At 40.7% G+C, this 19,196-nt stretch overlaps 1 protein-coding gene across 1 annotated transcript in view; it reads left to right on the forward strand.

The window, feature by feature from the left end:
- tbx15 (T-box transcription factor 15) overlaps positions 1 to 17,021 on the forward strand; it is a 33,963-nt gene extending 16,942 nt beyond the window's left edge. The window contains exons 4-8 of the mRNA XM_085384434.1: positions 274 to 445; positions 5,781 to 5,948; positions 6,198 to 6,262; positions 12,518 to 12,615; positions 15,155 to 17,021. Of these exons, the coding sequence (XP_085240560.1) occupies positions 274 to 445; positions 5,781 to 5,948; positions 6,198 to 6,262; positions 12,518 to 12,615; positions 15,155 to 15,987 (1,336 nt within the window). The 3' untranslated portion in view covers positions 15,988 to 17,021. The remainder of the gene's footprint in view (positions 1 to 273; positions 446 to 5,780; positions 5,949 to 6,197; positions 6,263 to 12,517; positions 12,616 to 15,154) is intronic.
- Positions 17,022 to 19,196: the final 2,175 nt, after the last annotated feature.

Below are 19,196 nucleotides of genomic sequence, written 5' to 3' on the forward strand. Positions count from 1 at the left end.
CAGTGAAGTGGGGAGGGAATACTAGTCATGGACTAACTTTCTGGGGAACATGATTAAGAAATCAAAGCAGAAGAAGTCTCAGTGAAGAGACATAGAAAAAAACAAGTTTACAATAACATTTAGAGTTACTCGATTTAAACATGCACAGGTCTTCTAGAACATGCAATGTCAAATGAAACCTTTGTATTTCTAGCATAAGCTCAGACTCATCCTCGTGTATCCGTTTGTGTGCGCCAGCGTTGCTTAAACCAGGTTTCCCACTGTGTTTTCTAGGTATGTGTACCACAGCTCCAAGTGGATGGTGGCGGGAAACGCAGACTCTCCGGTTCCTCCGCGGGTCTACATCCACCCAGATTCTTTGGCCTCAGGGGACACGTGGATGAGGCAGGTGGTCAGCTTTGACAAGCTCAAACTCACCAACAACGAGCTGGATGACCAGGGGCATGTAAGCACAAGACTTTTCTCTGCTACTAAGTTAACAACAACAAAACATCTGTTATGGCACTTTTGAGTCTGGATGTTTCATCACTTCCACTTTGATGTCTGGTCAAATCTACCCCCTCCACAATTGTAGTGTGAAATAAGCAAATTCTTCCTGTGACTGGAATTTATAACAAAGCTGATCAACTGCACATTTCTTCATGGCTGACTGATTTGTAACTTTAAAAAATACAAGTTCTACAAGTTCTTTTAATAAGATGATTTTTTTGTATTGACTTAACAGTGAAGACACATGAAGAGTAGAACTTACTTACAAAACACTAGATCAGTCATGCTCACCTCCTCTCTTGCTAGTCCATGTGCAATAATTTCGATGTTTCCCAAATAATGTAAAGTAGTACAAGCATATTTACAACAATGCCATGAAATGAGAACTTTAAATCATGCAGTGTAAAATGTTAATGGTTTAATTTTAAGCTCACTTCCTTAAACTGCTGCTGAAGGGCCCATGTGCAACTTTAAGGCCACTGGACCCAAAGGCCAATCAAATGTGAGTAAATGGTGCTACGCAGCTAAATAATCTGAATACGAAGCAGATTATTTGTCAACACTACGTTTTTAAAATTTGCAAATAAAAGTTTTGGAATCGTCGTTTATGTTCGTCGTTATATCTTAGAACAAAATCTAGAAATATTTTAAATAAAAGCTGAAGCAGCAGTGTGGATAAAACTTTGGACCACAATGACATACAAAAACAGAGTGACCTATCTGAGCTGCATTTGGTTTAAATGTTCAAGCTGTGATTTATACACATGCACTCGGTGCACTCCTGGAGCTGTGTGGCAGCTTGTGGATGGAAATGTTTTGAAGTGTTTTCTTGAAATGAAAGTTGACACGTTTCTTTGTAGAATTTGTGCTTTCGGGACTCACAGAGCCGTGAGACTTGTTCACAATCGAACCAGATATAGTGCATTCACGCTCAGGCCGCCCCCTTTTTCGAAGGATGGGCTGCTCTGAGTTCATTTAGAGGATTAAAGTGGAAAGATATTAAAAGTTTCCTTGTTTGAATATATCATTTTCCTTTCCTTGGGGGATTTTGTTAAGGTCATTTAAATGATTGAATTTGATTTGTAGTACGCTCCAGCAGCCACATCACTGTGCTAAATTTTAAGTCTGACCACAGTCTCTCTGATTTACTGCCCTGCTTGTATCCAGTCAGTAACAGAGGTAGTTAGCTATAGTGAGCCTCTTATTGCTTCTTGGCTGCTTAAAATATGTTATCCGGGCTTCATAGGTGATATATTTAAAGCAAAAAAGCAAAAACTTTGACCATAATTTGTCTGATTTATTGCCCTCCTTATATATAATCAGCAAGTGGCCAGCAAGCTAAAATCAGTCCTGTATTTCCACTTGATTCCTCCTCTTATGGTAGAAATGAGTTTCATGTGAATGGAATTATAGTGAAAGCTGTTAGTTTAATTGTCCTCTTATGCTTAGCCCTAGCTTAAAAAAAAATGGCCAAATATAATACAGATAATATGAAAACTACCTAAGGTTGTTTGTGTAGCAGCACTGCTACCTATGACGTCAGCAGTCGCCAGCAGCAGACGTTGCATAAACACTGAGTGGTTTGTTGGAGTAGAGTTCGAACGTTACTTTTTTCTTATCAACACTGATGGAGGAAACAAGTCAATCAAAAGTTAAGTTTATTCTAAATTCAGCAACCTGTTTGATGTATAAATATCAACCTGTTTGCTAACATGCTAGCCACAGCCGCCATAAAAGTCTGTCATCTCGAGTCTGCATGAACTCCATGTGCTTTTAGAAACTAAAGGAGAGCTGGTGCTAAGAGAGGAAGGATGACACAGTGTCTGTCTGAGAGATCAGAGTTTCTGTTGCTACAAATCAACTTTGTTACTGAGAAAAAAGATCATACAGTTTTTATAGAAGCCTTGTAGTGACACCGCCATGACAGAGATGTCTCCTGCTCTGTGACAAAATGGCGGGTTCCACATTTGTGCAGCGCACTGCGTGGGCACGGCAGGTTGCTGCTCTGCAGATGATCACATCAGCTCAGTGGTGACAAAAGTAACAACATCTGGGCGTCAGCGCGCGACGATTCGCTTGCAGGGCTTCTTCAGAGTGACGGGAAGTTGTCTTTCCTTTCCTGCTGCTCGGCTTTAGGGTCTTTGTTTTCCTGGAGGCCAAAGAAAATTAATTTCGGAGCTTCCTGTGTGGGAAACCTCACCACGTCTCACTCATCCTCCTGACTTGTGGTGTCGTGAAATGTCTGCCTCATCACAAACAGAAACCATACGTGTCATGAATCATCAGGTGTCACAACAGAAGCAGTCTGTGAGCAAAATCAATATTTTTGCACGTCTCTCCGAGCGCATTATCAGAGCAGCGTTGCCATTTTACAATAAAAACTTGATCCATTCACAGCACTTGTCAGCAGATATGAGGTGATCTCACCTGTGTAAAGCTAAACAATCAAAAATCTGAATTAAAAGTAAAGCGCAGACAGCGCTGGAAGTCCACCTCGAGATATTTAGAGACAGGGGTTAAATATGGAGCACATATACAAAACATTATCAGCTTAAACAACATGATTTATTGTTGACTGCATGACTTTAGATACTCTTTTAACCTGCAGCGCTCCATCATTCATTAAGGATAAAATTCATCCCATCATTCTGTTTTGGTCGAGTATGAAAGAAATGCCCAGGTTGCTCAATTCAAAATAACACAGCAATAATATAAAAACACATTAACTTAATCATGTCATTAACTTTATTGTTTTTCATATTATGTTGTTTATTTTTTGTAAATTATTATTTTACAATGAATTTCTTTATGTTAACATAACCGTAAAATAAATGACATGAAATAAAATGGACAAGAATTTCTTGTGGAATTTAAAATAATCTAAAGTGACATCAAATCCAGCAGGAACTTATACTCCACCAGTAACTGTGCTCCACTATATATACTTTAAATAATCTAAGCTTATAAAAGTTTATTTTATACATTCATACAGTTTCGTGCTATCTTGATGATGATTATGTTGAAAAATAAAGTTAAAAATAAATTCACAATATAATATTCTTATAATATAAATCATTTTACATAATAATGCTATTCTATAGAAAATCTGAACATAAAAATATTAGCAGTAATGATATCAACCAAATTACTGTAACTTTTTGTTTTACCTTTTTTTATTTGGCAAACTAATTACATTTTTTTAAAGTGTGTGTTGTTTGAGTTGGTAAGAGATTATTACAAACAAGTGCACTTTTTAAACTATGTTATTGTACGTGCATTACTAATGCATTCACATTTTATTTGTATTTTTAAACTGCAGTTATTATCAACATGCAATTAATTTGCAAGTATTTTTGCAAGACTGTTGAATGTTAGTCAAAGCAACAGTGTAACTGTTTTATATCAAGATTGCACTTTGCTTTTTTTGCTTTTATTTTTCAAATGCGGTGAAAACTCTCCGTCCAGCAGTTTTGTGTCATTTGCACACGGGGGAAACCGTGCCGCAAGCTAAAAGCTTCTCTTACCTCAGTGCCTGCATGGACTCATTACCCTCAGTCTGCATTCTTATAGCTTCAAATCTGCCTCATGCTGTCCCTCTCTCACTGTTCTATGGGAAAACCTAATAAAATGCTAAAGCAGACTCGACTAGACAAAACATTTTTTGTTACTTCTGTTTTGTTCTTTGTTAATGATCCATTGCATGGTAACGTATCAATGCTGCTGTGTGAAACCGTTCAAAATGCCACAGAAGATGTTTCTACAGTCTGCTTTGAGGCCTTTGCCCCTTTTTCTTTTATACTGAGTAAAAGACCTTCCAGAGACACAGCTGACTCATATACAGTCAGTGAATCCTCGACCGTTTTCACAGCTGAAATCACAGGCTTGCTTTGATTACTAATTGTTTATGGTCATTAAAGTGTTTTAACTATGTTTTTAAAAAAATCAATTAAAGCCAAATGTGCCTTAGACATTGAACGGGATCTAACTTGGTGGACATGCACGCGACATCTGTTATGTGCATGTGTTGGTGTCCCTGGTGTGAATGTCCAGATTATTTTCAAAGGGGGTCCAAAGAACGTCATTACCTACCACGGAAATGAAAACACCACTTATTAAATAATTGTATTTGAGCGTGAACAACTGTCAGCTGATGTCCTCTGGCTGCTCCTTGAGTCATTTGTTCTGAGTTCAGCGAGTCAAAGTGTGACTTTGAACCACAAGATAGTTGTTTCATTATTTTAACTTTTTTTTTCTTTTTGATAATTTACATTTTATTTAAAGTCTGTAAATAACCTGAAAATACGACTGGATTTTGCTCGAGCGCTTATGGCTGGAGTGGCAGACAATACGAATTGAAACTTTAGAATTTCACATTCTGTCAAATTGATTTGATATCACTATATTTAAACATTAAAATCTCCAAGATCAATTTTTTTTTCACAGCTCTGTTTTATCAATTGAAACAAACGTAGTCTGAAAACAACCCACAAAATGTGAAAGTATTTTTTCCATGGTGCAAAACTTATGCCTGGACGTGCTGCCTGGAGACCGTTCCTCTGACCACCCGGGTAAAGATACACCACAGCACCCGCCCACGCAGTTTGATTGGCAGGTCATCACTGGGCAGAGCATGCCAAAACACCACAAAAATGAATACCGAGCAACACAGATGGAGACATGTCTTTAAAATGAGGATTGCAGATCAGCACATGCGTCTCCACGCAGATGCCCAGTCATGATTCGTGTGCGTGTAGTGTGTGTGATTTGAGGTCTGGAACACTGAATGTAATGTTTTTGATATTCAGAGGTGTTTTCCCCCTGCGGCTCTAGTTTGAAATGACCCCCTCTGTTGTAACAGAGTGCTGAGGTGGTGGGGGGGTTGTGGGTGTTTGGCTCTGGGGAGGTTTTCTCACTCTCAGATTAATCAGGAGCAGACTGAAAGCCTGCGGCGAGGTTGGGGCCGACACTGTCTGACGCCTCCGCTCTGCTGTGAAATAATGTGAAATAATCCTCAAGCCAGCGTCACTGCAGTGAGAACTTTGTTTCCGCTTAATGTCACGTAGCCCTGGTCGGGAATCAGTGCAGCTAATTGATGTTTACAAGAAAGCGTTTTTTTAGGACGGAGGTTTTATGTTGTATTTTGAGTGTTTTGTACATTTCAAGGCACCTATAATGCATTCACACACAGATTTGTAACTACCGAGATCATCCTTCACAGATTACGCACCCCTGCGTACATTCACACAAAATGACTGACTGCACTTCACTCTCTTCTTTTCTCATATTTACAGATCATCCTCCACTCCATGCACAAGTATCAGCCTCGTGTTCATGTCATCAGGAAGGACTTCAGCAGTGAACTGTCTCCAAACAAACCAGTGCCCAGTGGGGAAGGAGTTAAGACCTTCAGCTTCCCTGAGACAGTCTTTACCACAGTCACTGCTTATCAGAACCAGCAGGTATTCAGCTCTGACTTTATCACCATAGTAAAAACTGATTACAGGATATTACTTTAAAACAAAAAAAGAAATCAGACGTAATTTCAGAAGTGCTCTGAAATTACCCATCTCTGAAAAGCTTTAAAAAATCCCTTTATATAATCTGCTCTCTTAAAAATCCTCACATTTTATAGCGATGGCATTTTCTACTCAAGCATTTTTGAAAGTTTATAAATAAAATGTCTCTTTCTATGTTGTCCTTTTCTGCAGATTACCAGACTAAAGATTGACCGCAACCCATTTGCCAAAGGTTTCAGAGACTCTGGAAGAAACAGGTACATTGTTACAACATCATCCAGGCAATACACCCTCCTTAGGTGTCTTCAGTGCTTTGTCTCTGTTATCAGCCAAAGCAGTTATACTGAGTCTTAGCTGACACATGCAAAGAGATAAATAACAACCACGTGATTCAGATTCTCCAATCAATCTAACCTCTGTGTTGTTAGACTCTATGGGGGGTAAACAAAGAACCCCATGCTAATTGTTGCACTGTGTGACCTTTATTGTGGAAATAATCCTCTGAAGATAGCACACATGCAGCTGTTGCCCAGATCTGCAGTACAGACAGACACACTGATGCACAAGCGAGAGAAAACAACGTTTGTTCTCTTTTGCTTTCATTGTTTCATTCCTCTGATTTTCAGGTCTTAAACTAATAACCTGTACGTGCATAAACAGGTTGAAACTGGAAATCAATGTCAAACGCTGTCAAAACACTGAACAGATACTGATGTATGTATTTATTATGTATTTATTTATTTCCACTTTTTGATTTTATTAAGACTTAAAGCTAGGAGTTGTTTCTGCTTTGAAAGGTGTTGTGACAAAGGGTTGTAGCTAATGCCCGGTTATATCAATACTGATTCAAGTAAAGGCCCACCTATGTTTGTGTTGTTGGTGCCTTTCCAACAAATAATATTACTTGCTGGGATGTATAGACTGTCCAAGAAGTTTGTACTTAATCTTTGAGTAAATTTGAGTATTTTACTAGTCTGTTGCTTGGAACTGATATATGGTACCTGTGCGGCTTATTAACTGAGCTTAGCGGTAAACCTGCCTCTCCATCACCTCGTCCAAATATTGTTACTTCTGGCTCAATCACTAGTGGGTGCATGTTGCTGTTCCTAGAATATGGTTTGCTGCACTGTGACTAGCTAATGAACAAGTATCCATACATCTTTAATCTTAACTGTAAATATTTGCTTGTCTCTGACATCTGCTGTGAGCTGATTATTAGTTTTTCCACATTTTGTCAAAGGTACCAAGTTTTCATCTCTCTCACGGTCACCTTTAGCTTCAAAGTGGGCTGATTGTTTTTATTTTAGACATTTAGCTCCATAAAACCCCTAAAATTTCATCACTCACTTAAGACCTGCTTCAGACTGAAATAAAGCCATAAAATGTGATTGGAACAACGGCTACATGTAACTAAATTTAGGCCAGTTTAACCTAGACGTCTAGACATGCTTTGACCTGAAAATCACCATATCCGTGCTTACGGGAATATTAACACTGTCTGTACTCGTGTTTTCTTTCTTTTTTAATCATGCCCACATTCCCACACGACCTATAAAGCAGTGAAGCCGGCCATTTAGTCGCTATGAATTACAACCAGAATTCCGTGAGATATGTTTGCTCTCCTCTTCCTGACACAAATCCAAACAAAAGGCAAATGAAACACAATACAAAAATGTTTTGACTCTTATTGTCGCACGGTAAAAGGTTGCACTGGGACATGTTGTCATTACTGTCTTGTTACTGTGTGATGTTAGCCAGAGACAGCAGTCTGACTCTGCACTGTGGAATACTTACTTCTACTTACTTTTCAAGCTAACTAATAACATTATTGATTATGTTGGATTTTATCCTGATGCTTTCTTAGATGTTCTACATCACTGTTTACCTCTCCTTCTGCCTCTATCCCCCTCCTCTCGTCTCCTCCCCTCTTTTCTCTTGATTCGCCTTGTTGCACCCAGTCACTGAATCATCCTATATCTATAACATAGTGGAGGAGAGGAGGAAAGAGAAGGGGTCTCCACACATGAAAGCAACCCCCTCATCTGGTCCGCATTATTGGCGCACAGATATTTGAGACATCTTTTTTCGTTTTTCAGACAATAGACCGTTTGATTTATGAACTGGCATTAGAATTTCATTGCAGAAAAGCTACAGATGAAAAGATAACAGAGCACAAGAGATTTGTCTTTAGAGAGAGAAAATGAATTGATCCTCACGTACTGCTCAGGATTCCTTCCCTTCACGCCCGTCTGGGATTTGTTTTGGTTCAGATTTGGCCAGGACACACTGAGATTTCAGACTGCTTCTGTTACCTTAAAAGCCCTCTCTCAGTCATTCTGAATTTCATGCTTTGTGTCGGAGCTGATTTCTTTTTTTTTATTGCGTCATTCATGAATATTGTTAGCGAGCTGCAGCTCTGACCTTTGACCTTCATGCTGCTGTTTCAGAATAATTATGGTGATTTGGGAGTTTGGTCACACAGGATGAAGTTATTAGCTCAATATGAAATGTAACTGTAGATACGGCGTGTTTCCAGCTCACAGTCAGGTCTGATTTTTAATCAAGAAAAAAACTGCAAATATTCAGTTCAATCAAACATAAACGTCTGATTATAATTACACTTTGGCAAATCTTGAATTATGAAGGTCAACCCAGTATTAGGGCATAAATGCAATAAATGATCATATATCATCATCATGATGATGATGATGATGATTATTATTATTATTAACTGCAACATTGCTAATACAAGAGATAGGGCCAAGGGCAGATGCTTCTGCATCCCCTGAATTATTTTCACAAGATTTCTCAACATTTTGATGATCAAATGATGATAAACGAAACCACAATTAGCAAAAACTGGTTAAAAAAAATTTCATTAGCATGATAATCATGATTTTTCTCTTGGTCAAAAGTTTGTCTATCAAGGAAAAATCCTGCAACACGACCACCTCTGACTAACATTATCATCGATTTGGATGCAGTTTCCGATGTGGCAGTGATTGGATGCTGGCATCAGCATCAGGTGCAGCTTGTTAGGTTAGTGGCTCCTGTGAGCAGTCAGTGGATGTTGTCTGAAGCAAATGCCGATGTGTGTTGGCAAAGCCAAGAAATTCCAGCTGCACGGACAGATCAGGCAGAGTCGTTCGTAATTTTATTATGTGCACATGCATCCTTGGTGGCTAATCATCATCATCATCATCAACTTTATTTATAAAGCACTTTAAAACAACCACAGCTGACACAAAGTGCTGTACATTGGAACTGTAAAATAAAATTACATGAGATATAAATAAAAAACAAATAAAAGAAGAGTGAAATCATTAATTAAATAACTACTGCATTAAAAAAGAAACTAAGTCTCACTGAGGTTAAAAGCCAAGGAATAAAAGTGGGTTTTAAGACGTGATTTAAAAGTGGACAGTGAAGGGGCCTCTCTAACATGCATGGGCAAATTATTCCATAATTTTGGAGCCACAATAGAGAAGGCCCTGTCCCCTCTGAGCTTCCTCCTGGATCTCGGTACCTCCAGGAGCAGCTGGTCAGCTGACCTGAGAGACCGACAGGGTATGTGGGGATGAAGAAGCTCAGAGAGGTAAGGCGGGGCAAGACTGTGTAGACATTTAAAAACAAACATAAGAATTTTAAAATTAACTCTAAAAGACACAGGCAGCCAGTGCAGAGAGGCCAGCACGGGGGTTATATGCTCTCTTTTTCGAGTTCCTGTTAGGAGTCGTGCAGCCGCATTTTGAACCAGCTGCAGACGTGAGAGCAATGACTGACTGACCCCCACATAAAGTGAGTTACAGTAGTCCAGGCGGGAAGAAATAAAAGCATGGATCACTGTTTCAAGGTGCTGCCTCGAAAGAAAAGATTTTAGTCTTGCCAGTCGCCTTAAATGATAAAAACTGGACTTCACCACTGCTCTGATTTGGTTGTCCAATTTAAAATCACTGTCCAACTTAAAACCAAGGTCAGTAACAACAGATTTAAAATAGACTTCCAGGGATCCTAAAACAACAGAGGAGGACTCACAGGGACCACTGGGTCCAAACACCAACACTTCTGTTTTCTTTTTATTAAAATTTAAAAAGTTTCGAGCCAACCAAGCTTTAATGTCATCTAGACATGTCAAGAGAGGTTTTATGGAGATGGCATCCTTGCGTTTTAGTGTCAAATAAATTTGGCAGTCATCGGCATAACAGTGAAATGAGATCCCATGCCTTCTAAGGATAGAACCCAGAGGCAGTAGATACAGAGAAAAGAGCAGTGGCCCTAAAATTGAGCCCTGTGGGACACCACATGACAGAGGAGCAGAAGACGATTCGTAACCGAGAAGGCTGACAGAGAAAGTTCTATCTGACAAATAAGACCTAAACCAATTGAGTGCAGTGCCACCAATACCCACTACATCATGTAATCGAGAAATTAAAATATTGTGGTTTACGGTGTCAAAGGCAGCAGTTAGGTCAAGCAAGACAAGAACAACATGGTTACCAGAATCACATGCCAGAAGGATGTCATTAAAAACCCTTAGTAATGCAGATTCTGTGCTGTGAAGGGTTTTAAAACCTGACTGAAAAACCTCAAAGATTCCATTTTCATCTAGAAAATCTTTCAGTTGACTAAAAACAATTTTCTCTAAAACCTTGGAGACTAAAGGCAGCTTGGAAATAGGCCTATAGTTCGCTAAAACTGTGTGATCAAGGCCAGGTTTCTTAAGCAGTGGCTGTACTACTTCATGTTTGCAGGAACCACACCAGAAGACAGACTGCTGTTAATAATGTCAAGGACATACTGTTGTATACTAGGAAAAATTTCTTTAAAGAATTGTGGAGGGACAGGATCCCGTGGGGAACCTAATGTGTCAGATTAGGGTTAGAAAGGTCAACAGGTGAGACAGACGAGATAAAAGCAATTAACATTTCCTGTGCTTAGCTTGAACAAGTCACAATTATCTGTAATGAGTAACGACAGTCGTTTAGTCCACATCTTTCTTGTCACCTTGTGGTAAACACTAGATAGGAAGGAAAATCAAGGTAATTTCCAGTGAAACCAAACCTTGCTCGCCCCCTAATAAAATACTAACCCTCTCTTGATTTGCCTTCTCTGCAGCCAGGTTGAGCAAAATGTAAAAGTGCTGCAGCTGCAACTGAAAGCAGTGGAAACAGGCAGCTGCGCACATAAAAGCAGGTGTGACATATTTTGTTATTATTGCCACGCGCGTCTTTTAAACGTTACTCAGCTTCTATTAGTATCGGATATGGGTGACATAAACAGTTATAAAAAATACCTAAGGTACTTTCTTTGGGTTTTTAAGCTGTAAAATGAACGTGCAGCTCATTTGCTGTGAAGCATTACCAACCGATTCCATATTCAGGGGAAATTCCAAATTAATAGAAAGGCCAAACTTGCACTGCTAATTCTCAAATTAAGCACCATCTTGTTTTCCTTTTTCTGAGTTTCTTGTTGAATCTTAATGCGGTCCTCTCTCAGCCTTACGGTTATGGGGGTGTCGTCAGTTGTCTGGTGACCAGGCTTTATGGCCCGGTGGAGGGATACAGCTCATTTGTTGGGTTTTGGTCCCGCGGCAGCAGTGCAACTGTATGAATGAGTGCAGTGATGATGAGGGCTGGGCTGATTAGCATGGCGCACTAACGAGCTGCCACAGCCAGGGAGCTGGTGGCCCTAAAATAACACAGGGAGCAGAGCGGACGCTGCTTTGCCTGGGCCAGAGCCGAGCGCCATGTGGGGAAGTAAATCAAGCAGGAAGGAGAACCATGTACAGATTCAGGATGAAATGTCACCTCAGATTTATATGCACACTAAAATTCTGCTCCTTTTTAATGGCCCCAGTTTCCTCCTAGCTGGACTCTGGTTTATCCCACCTCTCTCTCCATCTACATTATATATCTCAAACCCACCCCAGCTCCCGATGTTTCTAGCTGTCTCACTGACATGTAGAATATCACTGCCCATTTTTCTTCCATTGATGTTTTCAGTATATTTAGATTCTCCCTCTATGTACTCGTCAAGTCACAGTTTATTAATTCTATTAACAGAAACGAGTAAATTCCTTATTTAACTCTATTAAAAGTACAGTTTTAAAATAAAGTTAAGTATTAAAAAGGCTGATTTTGGTGCAAGAGTGAAGAAAGAAATATGAATACTTTCCCCAAACTTTGGTTATTGTTCTCATTAAGCGTTTCAGTGTTCATTTCAAACATTTAAATGTCTATAGTAACAATCAAAGCTCATAATTATCTAAAATCAGGCTTCTAGAACTTTAAATACAACGGTGAGCCTGATCGAGGCTTCAAGCTTTAGACTAAAAAAAAAGAGATACATGCTTAAAATCAGTGATTAATCTATGACTGATAATATTATTTTCTCTGTCCTAGCAGCAGCTTTTATTGTAAACTTCACTAAAAAAAAAAACTTGCCTCTTGTTTTCATTTCTTTTTTTGTGTTTGTGTGTGTGTCCTAAAATTGGTTTTGCATGTCTCTGTCAGGACTGGCCTTGAGGCGATCATGGAAACATATGCTTTCTGGAGACCTCCAGTGAGGACACTCACATTTGAAGACTTTACAAATATGCAGAAACAGCAAGGTATGTAAATAAATATATTTGTGCAGTCCTTCTCATCTGTCTTAAAGGAACAAATTTACCTTAACTTTGTGATATTAAAAAAAGTATTACAGTAGAATAAGGCAAAAAAAACCCCAACCTACTAATAAACTACTGACTGTGAAACTGTATGATATTGCTTCCTTTTACAATATGCTATATTCAGTCGGTATTTTAAACCTTTAGATCTTCTTTTCTATGTGTTGAAAAACACGCCACACAATTATAAGTTTCCGTATTATAAAGCCTTTTCTCAGTTTTTGACCAATAAATCAGTAAGTAAACTTTGAAGACTTTGATGGGTATCAACCAGATTTTAATGGATTCTTAAAATGACCCCACTTTACACCCCTACAAATTTTGGCATAACTTTTTGAACTATTGTGTTTACAGACAGAATGACACGCGTGCAAACGCTAACAAACACATAACCTACTTGGCAGGGGTAATGAAATGCAAAATGATGTTAAAGTCACATTTATGGTTAAGAAACACACACACACACACGCACACACACACACACACACACACACACACACACACACACACACACACACACACACACACACACACACACACACACACACACCATAATAAGTTTATGAATGACTGTCAGTACATCAAGGATCGCTGTATCATGATACCATCATTGTCACGGGCGACTTGCACGAGTATTGTAATTATGAATTAGTTTGTGTTTTCAGATAAAACCTGTAAACTGAAACCAAACATGAAACGATCACTGACTGGAACATTTTTACTTTCGTTTTTTTTTTTTTTGTGATTTTAAATGTATTTGGTTTAAAATTGGATTTTCATAACTGAAACGTCACATCATCTTTTTTTTTAGGGCTCATTACAGTGTAGTGTAATACATTACTGCACAGTTACCTAGAGTTGTGTGCAGTGGTACTTACCATGACCTTGGCGCATTGGTGTCCCAGTGTGAACTCTCCATGTGCATATTTTCCCTCCATATATCAGCTGTGGTTGTCCTTCATCTGAGCTTGGCCATACACTGCTCCTCTGGCAGGTCTGCCTGCGTCTGCTGAACTTTTCACATCACGCGTAGCCGTTGCAAATAAAATCGTTAAACAAACCCTGTGGCTTTTGGACGGCTCCACGACAAGAGTCAGCGTCACTTGGGCCACCTCCCTTTGTCTCAGCTCCAGAGTCGACAACCAGGAACGAGTCATGGCTCATATCAAGGGCCTCGCCGCTTTCAAGCAACTCTAAAGCAATGCTGACCTGATCCATGTTACCCTCGGAGGTCAGCATGACGTGATGCTCCATGTTTTGTCAGAGCGGGCTGACACGTGTTTGTTATCTTTAAACTTCTCCGCAGTGATTAAGATTTAATTAAAGTCCTTGCTCTGTCAGTGAACCCTGTATCATCTCATAAAGACTCTGTGTTGTGTGCATGTGCACTCTGTGGTAACTGTAAGGAACTGTGTAGCTTTGCTCTTATGGCACCAGACACCCTTTTCCCCTTCAAAGCAATCAAGCATTCTCCCTCGGCACTGAAGCCCCCCGAGCCCGTCTATCCAGAGGAAAACATGACATCACTTAACTATCGTTCTCTCTTTCCGAAATATATCTACCTTGCCCCCCTTTTCTTTTCTCTCCCTCCTCATAAGCTCCCCCCTTCATCTCCTTGAGCTGAGCAGAGCGCTGCGGCGATATTATCGAAGGCATATGGTGCAAAGAAGAGCCCGAGCCAAGCGACTCCTGGATTATTTAGTTATGCGTCCTCCTCATTCCGGTTTCAAACTGAATTTTAGGACAGCAGCATGAACGTGAGCCAAGTTCTTATTAACACAAAAGTATGTGATTAATACCTCACAGCTTTCACATCTCTCTGAAAGGCTTGGCCTGAGGATCTTACTTGTGCCACCAAACTTATATGCATGTATTATATGTGGGGTGACACGAATCTCCTCAGAACAGAATATTTAATGCGGCGTGTTTTACAAAACAGTTCGTGATCGTGTATACAGAGTACGGCTGCAGTTGGTCTGAGAACAGGGGTTTGACAAAGCCCATTTGGATCAACTGACTGAGTTTGCATAACAACACACAATCTCATGGGAACTTCAGTTTGAAGCCTCTAGTTCTTCAGTCTAGTGCAGGGGTGGGCAATCTCAGTCCACGAGGGCCGGTGTCTCTGCAGGTTTTAGATGTGTCCTCGAACCAACACAGCTGATTTAAATGGCTAAATTACCTTCTCAACATGTCCTGAAGTTCTCCAGAGGCCTGGTAACGAACTAATCATGTGATTCAGGTGTGTTGACCCAAGGTGAGATCTAAAACCTGCAAAGAAACATAAGCAAAAGTTGAATGCAACAGAAACCGAGACATGTCAGTCACAGTGTGGTCATGCCCTAAGGGATACCCTGCTTTATCGCTTTTTAATGCAGGTTTAAGGCCATTTGGAGAAGCCTTTTGAGGCATTACAGTTTCTGGTACTCCCACATTGGCTTTTGTATAGTTCACTCATTCTCTCTGTATTTCTGTTTTGCAGGGGGCAGCACAGGCACTTCTCCTACCACCTCCAGCACAGGAACTCCATCTCCCTCTAGTGCAGCACACCTCCTTTCTCCCTCCTGCTCCCCTCCAACCTTTCACTTGGCCCCTAACACCTTCAATGTGGGCTGTAGGGAAAGTCAGCTTTGCAACCTGGGCCTGTCGGAGTACCCTGCCTGTGCTCGCAGCAACATGGCGGCCCTACAGGGATATGGCGGCCTGGCTGAAAGTTCATATGGACGCCTCCAGGCTGCAGGGAGTGCTGTGGCGTCTGGTCAGCCCTCTGAATCCTTTTTGCCACAGAGGACTTCCTCTTTGATTGCTGCCGGCATGCAGGGTAGCACTCACGCTTCCCTGACTGGCAGCGGCAGTGGCGGCGGCGGCGGGGGCAAAATGGATGGCTATAGCGGTCAGCTCGGCTCATTCCCAGCCTCTCAGCTTCAGTACGTGATGCAAACCGGGGGAAGCTCCAGCTCAGCCTCGTCCTCTTCATCCGGATCCGCCCCTTCCTCTGCCCACATGTTTGGTGGAAGCCACCACCACGTGCAGCAGGGCTCCTACAACGCTTTCTCCCTCCACAACCCTTACAATTTGTACGGATATAACTTCCCCACTTCTCCTCGCCTGGCCGCCAGCCCCGAGAAACCCCAGGGCGGTTTGCTCTGCTCCTCCACTCCTGCAGGGGCATTCGCCGAGCGCCAGTACTTGTCCAACGGAAGCATGGACACCATGCACATGATCGGCAACACCACCGGTGGCCAGCAAAGCAGCAGCTCTTGTGACGGACGTCAGTATGGCTCCTCGTCTCAGATGTCCATGCACATGGTGTAGGAACTCAGACCCAACCTTGCAGGGCGCCACGTTTTTAATGTCTTCAATATGAAAAGTAAATCTACGAACCTGGTTTGGTGTTAAGTTTGAACCAGTGTTTTCACATGAAGGATAGATATACTGAGGTACAAAGGAAGCTTTCAGAAAAAGGATGTCCTCTCAACATTTTGTTTTTAAAGATACTTACAGTGGAAGACAAAAATATTATTTAATTATCTTTGTATTAATGAAGGACGGCAACTTGACAGCAATGAAACAACAACCTCATTCAGATCAGTGTTATAAGAAGTGGCAGTGTACTTACTCTGGTACAGAGGGGATTATCAGTTGTGAGTGTCATTGTGCAATAGAAGCAACAGGTTCTTCAAAATGACTTGATTCTTTGGGGACTCAAATGTCATCTGCTCTTCCTGCCATTCTGTAACCAAAGAACCTTCTATGTGATACAGAGGGCTTTTACTTCACTCGGCACTTGTGCCATATTAGCTTGGGAATGCCAAAGTGTCAGTGGTTGCTGACAAAATCCACAGTTTTTGGCTGGAATGAAATAGACAACTGGACCGGATCACCGAATGACTCTCCATGCTCCACGTACATGCAGGAGAGAAACTGGTGCATGCTGTGGCAGATGGTGAAAACACACAAATCTGGTAATTGATGCAAGAGTTCACTGAGGAACTTTTGCTTCATCCTGAAAATGCCAGCATATATGCACATTAGAAATCAGGACTTCACCACGCAACTCAACCTTTTCTCCTCTAAGACTGGATTGGTTATTTTTTGAGTGGATTCTGTTTTAAATATATATATAAATATATGTATAAGATGGCGAATGCAATCAATAACATAAGCTTAAAAAGTTGTTGTGTGACAAAAAGTAAGCAATAGCAGCACAGAGTAAAGTATGTTGTGACGTGTATTACAGATGTGTATTTAAGTGCTGAACAGTATAGCAATTTTACAGGACAATCTGTTATTAAAATGTGTGAAAAAGGGGAAATAGCAACGTAATTCTTTTTTTGTGAAACATTTTAAAAAAATGTAAATACAAGTGCCAAGCACCTAAAAAACAAACAAACAAACAAACAAACAAAAAAAGAAACCCTCAATAAACGTTTTAATTCATTTACATGGGTTGGATTTCTTCCCTCTCTGTGAACAGTACAGGCAATTATTCTGGAAGATTAAGAACATACGACATTTTCTAATTCAGATGAAAAAAATGCGTCTTTGTTAGTAACATATAGACTGTATATAAGGACTTGACAAGGTTCCTAGTTTGAATCCCAGCTGAACCCTTTCTGTGTGGAGTTTGCATGCTCTTTCTCTTCTCTGTGAGATTCCTGTGGATACTCCAGCTTTTCTCAAAAGTGCAAAGACGTGCATGTTTTAAAGAGACCACAGCTTTGAGGTAGATACAGTCCTGTAAATATATATAATAAAGCACTGTACAGTTAAAATGTAACTTAAACTTTAAGTGATCACTAAATGCAAGCGCGTTGCATTACATTAATTCACTTATTCGTTTGCGCGTTAAAGTCTTAATTTGAGCATTTTGGCTGTTGACAACTTGTGTTTTCAGTGCAGGATGTGAGAATATTTAAAGGAGAAGCAGAGTGTTAAATGATCATATTACGCTAACATGCTTGATTGTGAAGTGCTTCCAGAGACTGGACTGGATTTGACCGACACTGATACCTTTTAAACGGTTGAATGTGGTTCCACGGTGGTCCTACAGACAAGTGTCCTTTTTCATGAGGTGTTTTTGATCTTTCACATTTTTTTCTCATTAAATTTGCTGTAGTTAGTGCAGTAAGTGTTACGGGAGTGATGAGTAAGAGAACCCAGACGCGGATCGCTCGTTAAGATTGAACAGTGTCTTTATTTACAGTGAAGCAAATCCAAAGTAATCCATAGTGCTAAGTCCCTTCCGTGCTCCCCTCGTGTGTCCATACGACTTTCGTAAACAGTGACGTCTCTCCTCTCGTATCTCCGTCTCACTCGTAGCCTGGAAAAAAGGCAAACAGATGCGGTTAGCCTCCCTCCGCTATCAAACGTTTGTCTAACACTCGCTGAATTCGAGTCACTACCCGGCTTGGTGGAATACTCCAGCGCTGTCTGTCACTCAGCCACACCATTAAATAGTTCTGTCACAATGGTGGATGATTGGCAGCAGCTGGCGAGGAATCAGTTGCAGGTGGGACCACTCAGAGTGGCGGAACTTCCGGGTCGGACATCTCCCGTTGCTACGCAACCGCGTAACAACTACAACGGAGACAAAAACAGAGCGGGAGAACAAACACACACACACACACACACACAGGTCGCCGGTCGGGGCACCGTCGAACCTGACAGTAAGTAACATCCTTATAAAGTACAACAATCTATCTCACTTCTTAGATAGAACAAATGTCTAAGACTGTGACTCTTGAGTACAAAGCACTGCATAGCAGGCCATACTATTTGTTAGATTACATAAAAAAGGCTTTAAAAGTCACCTACAGCACAAATGCAAATGAGAGGTCCAGTTTAGTGACCTGAATTAGCAGATGGTTGTAGTTATATGGACAAAAAGATGCATAATTTTAAGCCTTAATACAACTTCCCCCTTTCCACCCCAACCGACCCGCACACCCACCTTGCTGTTGTTATGAAGCAGGGAAGCTGGCTACAGACCAAGCGCCTGTTTTGTGCCAAGCTGTAAACATAGTTATTCTATAAAATGGAAATCTATCTGGATCGGCCTGTTTTACAGCCTCAAGTGGCCATTTGAACAACTGTAACTTTTAGCTCTTTCACAGCGTTTTGGCTTAATTTGGTGGTTCCCGCTTGGTCATACGCCTCAAACTCAGAGGAAACAGGAGTTGCGCATAAGCAAAACAAATTAGACTGTTTAAAGTAGGTAATCAACAGAATAATGATGCTTTTACTCACCACATGTTCTGTATTTCACAGCTATATACTGATTAACTCTTGGAAATGACTGATAAATATCATCTAAGAAGCATGCCATTTTGAATGGAGCTTGACATTCTATCTACGAGAGCTGATTTGCCAGTCGCAGCCTCTTGGCCACAATAGCAACAAATGGCGTGATTATTAATCACGCAAGAGAGTGTTCTCTGCTTATAAAACACACACATCTGCTCCGCTCCACATCACAGGCACGGGCTTCAAACGCTGACGCAATGCATCGATCATAAACCAAA

The sequence above is a fragment of the Rhamphochromis longiceps genome, linkage group LG16, assembly GCF_057381845.1.
Source record: "Rhamphochromis longiceps isolate RC_006_pf linkage group LG16, R_longiceps_female_GT1.1, whole genome shotgun sequence".
NCBI lineage: Eukaryota > Metazoa > Chordata > Actinopteri > Cichliformes > Cichlidae > Rhamphochromis > Rhamphochromis longiceps.